Source organism: Metarhizium album, assembly GCF_000804445.1.
Source record: "Metarhizium album ARSEF 1941 chromosome Unknown scaffold_1, whole genome shotgun sequence".
Lineage (NCBI taxonomy): Eukaryota > Fungi > Ascomycota > Sordariomycetes > Hypocreales > Clavicipitaceae > Metarhizium > Metarhizium album.
This window is the reverse complement of record NW_024467575.1, coordinates 1425248-1431453: the sequence shown is the minus strand read 5'-3', so window position 1 is coordinate 1431453 and position 6206 is coordinate 1425248. Positions and strand designations below refer to the sequence as shown.

The 6206-nt window shown below is 55.8% G+C and overlaps 2 protein-coding genes across 2 annotated transcripts; one reads left to right on the top strand and one right to left on the bottom strand.

Moving 5' to 3' along the window:
- Positions 1-1026: 1026 nt before the first annotated feature.
- Positions 1027-3046, top strand: MAM_00397 (dimethylaniline monooxygenase; the record flags this gene model as incomplete). The annotated part of the gene is made up of 4 exons (XM_040819196.1): positions 1027-1230; positions 1342-1818; positions 1871-2126; positions 2205-3046. 4 exons carry the CDS (start codon positions 1027-1029, stop codon positions 3044-3046), a joined length of 1779 nt encoding a protein of 592 aa, XP_040682461.1.
- A 527-nt stretch (positions 3047-3573) lies between these two features.
- Positions 3574-5870, bottom strand: MAM_00396 (Heterokaryon incompatibility; the record flags this gene model as incomplete). Its single annotated transcript, XM_040819195.1, has 3 exons — positions 3574-5203; positions 5252-5351; positions 5552-5870. 3 exons carry the CDS (start codon positions 5868-5870, stop codon positions 3574-3576), a joined length of 2049 nt encoding a protein of 682 aa, XP_040682460.1.
- Positions 5871-6206: the final 336 nt, after the last annotated feature.

Here is a 6206-nt window from a genome sequence, read left to right as displayed (position 1 = left end):
GAACAGAACCAACAAATGGGCGATTGAGGCATTTATTGGCCTTGGGGGGACTTGGAGCTGACCCCCGTCCTCTCCGCAGGCAGCTGAGCTGCAGACCAGGAGTCGGGGGCGGACGTGATGAAGTCGCACAAGGCGGCCTTGACAGATGCCGGCAGTGTCTTAGCCCGACCCTCGGTAACCTCCCAACGAGAACTTGGTTTGTGGGGGCGCATCGGGGGGATATATCGTGCTCGCCGCTAGGTCGGTGCTGGACGTCGTTTTCGACCGCGGCCAAGGGCGTGCTGCCTGTAGGTTGTATCGACGTCGACGTCGGTTGCTCGAGGAAGACCAAGGACGGCCGTCGGGCACTCGAGTTGCTTCTGTCCTTGTTTTGTGAAGCCCAGGATGCCGCCTTGGCATTGAGGCAACCATCAAAGTATGGCCTGCGCTGCCTGCGCTTGCCCTGCCTGACCCGGGTACCTGGGTATAAGCGTTTATAAGGGCAAGTACTCCGTACGGGCTCCGGAGTAGTGTGCTCCGTGCTCCGTACCGAGTACTTGGAATTAGGCTTGTCTGAGTTTCTTGGCTGCTGGTTGATTGCGTCTCATTGGCCGTTCTCGCCACGAGAGACTTCGCCGGCAGCGTTGGGCCCCGTCAAAGGCATTCATACTAGTCACATCATGTACGTCCGCCTTTGCAGCCAACTTGGCTCTGAGACACATGTCCATGCAACGCGTGGTGTGTTTGTACCGATGGGCGTTGCATCAATGGCGCCCGCATCGCTCTGCATCGGGAGATGTAAATGTGTTGTGTCCGCTCCCAAGAGTGGTCAGTCTGGTGGATAACAGGCCAACTCGACCCAGGACTGCTGGTTGCGGTGACAAGATGCACGACAGAGGTCAATGGCCGAAAATCTTGTCCCTCGGGGCAAGCCCGGTCTGCCTACCTATATAAGTGTACGGTCTATACGTATTCATGTCATGGTCCATGGACATGCGAGCCGGGACAGCCTACACCAACCAGCCTGTATACACATGAACCACGACCATGGTGGCGGAATCCGAGCATCGACGTCGGCATCCTGTCTTGAAGGTGGCCATCATTGGAGGAGGCCCTTCAGGACTCGTTACTCTCAAGTACCTGACCCGAGCCCACGAGTTCCTGGCCTGTAAGCCCGTCGAGGCCCGTCTCTTTGAATATCAGTCTCAAGTTGGGGGGACCTTCTCGACCAGAGTGTACGAGGACGCCGAGGTGAGAGTCCTTTCCACGATCCACGGTCCACGGTCCACGGTCCACGGTCCACGGTCCAGGGGCCACCGAGAGCATCGTGTCATGTCTGGTTAACATTGAATCTTGCCGCAGCTAGTGTCTTCGAGGCAACTCACCACCTTTTCCGACTTTCGCCGGCCACAGGGGCCCGACTTCCTCAGCGCCACCGATTATGTCGACTACTTGGAGGGCTATTGCACCCACTTTGACTTGTGGCCTCATATCAATCTTGATACCCGCGTCGTGGCTGTCAAGCGTCGTGGCCAAGGCCACACCGTCATATATGAAACGAAAACTGGTCACCGCCTTGACTGGGACTGCGACGCCGTCGCGGCGTGCTCGGGCTTACACGTTGAGCCCAATATCCCCGACATCAGGGGGCTCCAAAACGTGCCCCAGGTCATACACTCGTCCGAGTTCAAAGCCCGGAAGCAGTTCAGCTCTAGCAAAACTGTCATGATTGTCGGCTCTGGCGAGACTGGGGCAGATATTTCCTACCTCGCCGTCACCACTCCCAACGTTGAGAGAGTCATCTTGTGCCACAGGGATGGATTCCACTTTGCACCAAAGGTCAGCTGGCAACCCGTCGTGTCGGAAACTGATCAGCTAACTCGCGTGGCAGAGAAACCCCGGTCCGGTCATATTGCCGTGTCTTCGCAAGCCGAATCCCAACGAGCCGGGTATTCCCATTGATATCAGCCGGGCCAACATGTTTGACACTACATATGTCCACAACATGCTTCGGCGAAACGACACGCTCCTCTGGGAGTATTACAACATTTATATCAAATCCCTTCTCTTCATTTCCTCTGGTACCACGTTGGGAATGGACCAGTGGATCGGTGGTGTCGGCCGTGAGAGAGACCACCCATCAAGGCGTACGTCCACCCATCATCCATCCGCCCCTGTCTCCCGCACCATTGAGGCGGAATTCGCTGACGGGTATTACGTCCTAGTCTTCTTCAACAAGTCCATCAAGGTGTGCCATTATCTCAGTGAGCCATATAGGCCCAAAGTCCCTGGGCCCGCTCTGTGGCTGTACTCCCTGCGTTCGTTCTTTGTGCAAACACCAATTCCCGACACGCGCGGCAGATGCGTAGATCTCGCGCCATTCCCTCTACAATTCGACAAATATGGAACCGTGCAATTCATCAACAACGGGCGTCCCGAATATCGTCGTATGAAAGGACAGCGTATCCAGCCAGACATGGTCGTCCTGTGTACAGGATACAAACAGAGTTTCCCGTTTCTCAACACGTCTCCCAACGGGACTGATATCCCGTATCCGACCCCTGACCGCGCGGATGTACGCCAGATATGGAAGCGCAACGACCCAACGGTCGGCTTCATCGGGTTCGTTCGCCCATCGCTCGGTGCCATTCCGCCGCTTGCAGAGATGCAAGCCCAGCTCTGGGTTACCAATCTCTTGTGCCCCCGGCGCATCCCGCGGCCTTTGCTCCCCGAGGATGAGCATCACTACAAGCTTCGACCCCTTCCCGGTGCCAGAATCCAGTACGGGGTTGACCATGAAAGCTACGCATACCAGCTAGCTCTCGACATGGACTCGGCGCCAGGAATACTCGACATTATCAGGCTATTCTCATGGAGACAGGCGATATCGTGGTGCAAACTTGTCATCATTTGGATCTTTGGCGCTCACCTCAACACGAAGTTCCGCTTAAAAGGACCGTGGAAGTGGGATGGCGCCTTTGACTTGTTCACGTCCGACGAATTCTGGCAGACCATCACACGACGACCAATTATTTTCGGTAGGTCGCCGGAATCGTTGGCTTCTTGACAGCGTCGTGCACTACTAACGGAGTTTAGGTCATCTCGCTGTATCAGTAATACCAATGTCTATTTTTGGGCCGATGAGCCTTTTGGCGTGGCTATACGCAACCGTTGAAACTTGTATCATCTCCATGCACACAATGTATTTTGGCTCGTTGCGTTCGGTTTCTCAAAGACCTAAATTCAAGGACAAGACAATGCAATGACGGAGGAGGTCAGAAAGGTAGGGATTGATGATTCATGACCCTTCGCGCTGATTCGATACCTGGGTTCCCCTTGTTGTATTTTGACGCGCCCAATTCATGTAAACTCGGGCTTCTCATGATTTGAAAACCTGTTGTTTTCTGAAGAACTGTAGGATCACAGGGGCATCGGCGCCACGAGGAAGCTGTGGCAGGCGAGCCACTGGGAAGAAGACGATGTGAACGATGATCCACGATATGTCTGTCAACCACTGAAACGGAATGTGCACATTCAGAAGTGTACTGTGGACGTTGAATAGAAAAAAACTGCGCACGCCTTCCTTTGGAATCGTTATACTATCGTCAGAGTGGCAGTCACCGCCTTGTTCCAGAATAAAGGGTCGATTCCCCAAGCTACCCCAACTCTTCGAAAGCGAGTCGGCACTAAAGGAGATATTGCCGTCCGTCCTCGCGCATTATCATCGTCGTCGTCGTCATCTCCTTGAAGAGCAATGGCAAATGTACTCACTTTCCCTTCAGAAGTCCTCTCGCTATTCATACAGCATAGAAGCCAAAGCAGTGCGAGTCTACCAATTGGCGAACAATCAGGACAGAGCGGGACGTCGTAACGAATATCGCCGACCTTTTCGAATTTACCCCCGCTGATTCCGACAAGAAGCTGTCGATCTTGATGCCCGGCGGTAAAGGTCATGTTGAGATGATCCTTTGGCGCCGCATAAGCTTCCTGTTTGCAAATGGCCATGGCGACTCTGCCCTCGATTCGGAGCGTCGCGGCTCGAAGCGCTCCGTATGGATCTGAAGACGGCTGCAGCGAGATGTCGACAAGTCGCGGCACGTATGCGGGATCTGGGTCGGCATTGAAACTGTGCCAGTAGCCATTGATCCACGACAGATAATGGATCGGGCCCTTGACCGAAGCCCACGACCAGCTCGGTGCGAGGTGGTCGGCCGGACGACTGTGCTGTCTGAACCCGCGGCCGACGTGCCAGTTGCTCGCCCACAGCAGACAATGTCCAAAGTAGGACTTCCAAAGCCCGGCCAAGTACTCGTCGGAGGTGGTGGCGGCGATAGACCTGGCGATGCCGGAGAAGGCGGGGAGTATGTCTGTTTGTTTGGTGAGGGCACGGCTGGTGTAGCGGTCGACGAGCTCGAACCAGGATAGCCTCTGTTTCGTGACAAAGCTCAATGGTTTTGAGCTGACGTTGGGCACGCCAATGAGTGTCGGCCTGGTGAAAGATGCACCGTCCAACAAGCGTCCGACGTCGAAGGAGGCCGCGTCACACCAGGGGAACTCGATTGTTGCTCTTGACTCGCGACACTCCCAGCGGATGGTATCCCTACAGTAATGGACAACCCGAGGTGAGAGTTCCCTCTCTTGGAGAGACCATCCTCGCTTCGTCAAAGGGTCGATGCCCAGAATCTGTCCGACGGGGTACGTGTCCCGGCTCCAGAGCCGGAAGGCTATTGTTGCTGCTGTCGAATCTCGTGCCGGGGCGGTGGCGTCGACATTGACTCGACACTCAATGTCGACGGGACCGTATGATCGCACGTGGTCTGCTACTTGGCAACCCCCTCGGCCGTCTGCAGAGCCCGACGCAGCCATGGTGAGATGGGCGTTTGAGTAGACGTCGGCCATCTGCGCCGCTTCCCTCTCCCAATCCTCTCGCGAATCTTGCACGATGCACAGCGAGTCGATCCAGACATATGGCACGCCGAGACGACGCGTGTTTTGGACAAAGTCCCGAAAGCTACGAGGCAGCCTGTCCTCGGCGATGGAAGCCAGATGGTCATTCAGCGTCTTGACCATTGTTTTACCGGCCTCGGGCATTGTCAAGCCCCAGCAATGGCTCAAGGCGATGTACCGCTTGTCTGCGGTTTCGATTTCCGCACTCAAGACCAGAGTGAGCCTTGGACCAGCCTCTGTTCCCACGTTGATGAGCCGAGTCGGGAGAAAACCGGTCCTACTGCGGTGGTGGCAGTCTTTGTGATTTGCCAAACAATCCCTTGACCAACGTTGTATTAGACGAGATTCGTACACGAGGTGGCGAACAGAACCATCATCTCGTCCCGCGCCGCGAAATGAGGGCGACTGCAGAGCGTCCCAGTCTTCTAGCACCATGCGTTAGCCGCAAGGCTTTTCTTCTCTTTCGTGTCTTCCCTTTTCTATGCTTCCTTTTTCTTTTCTTTTCTTTTCTTTTCTTGTCTTATCTTGTCTTGTCTTGTCTTTTCTTGTCTTGTCTTTTCTTGTCTTCTTTGGTTTGTGGCGGTGGGGAGGGGGAGAGGAAGAGGGACAGATCCAGGGCGCATACTCCAGTCTGAAGGTATCGCAAAGCCTCGAAAGTGTCCAGCCTCAGTCCATCCAACGCGCACGACCTGCCATCCGAACTTGGTGCTGCTCAGGCGCACCCGATCGTCTGGCTTCCAAGTTCTCGGCAACGCATACTGCGCAGCGTGCTCAGATTGGCTGCTTTCCACGGCATGGAGGATGAGATGGCAGCCGCGACAACCCCCCGTGGCGGAGGTCCCGAGAGCACTTAATGTCGGCTGGTGGTCGTAGTCGCTCTGCTCGTTCCGGCGGGAACTAAAGAGCTTGGCAGGAAGCTTGGTGCAGTATTCACACAGGCCCATGGCGGACAAAGGTCAACAACGCATGTGTTGCGTTGGGTTGTCCTCCAAGGCGACGGCATGAGGGGGCATGTCTGGTTCAGCTCAGCTGGCCGCAGCAGCCTCAGCCATGTGTGGCCGGCCCTTGAGCGGGCTGACGTTGAAGGTATGGGGGCTGCGTTGGAGTGTCGGCTGGCCACGTTGCCTTGTGGTGGTCAGGCTCAACTGGTTCCATTCGCCGCTCGCTGCTTGCTGGTCATCGTGGTCGGGAGTCGGGCGTCTGGGCCACGCATGAGCCCACCGTACAACTCATACGCGTGCTCGGACACTGGTCAATGGTCACTGGTCACCGGTCACTGG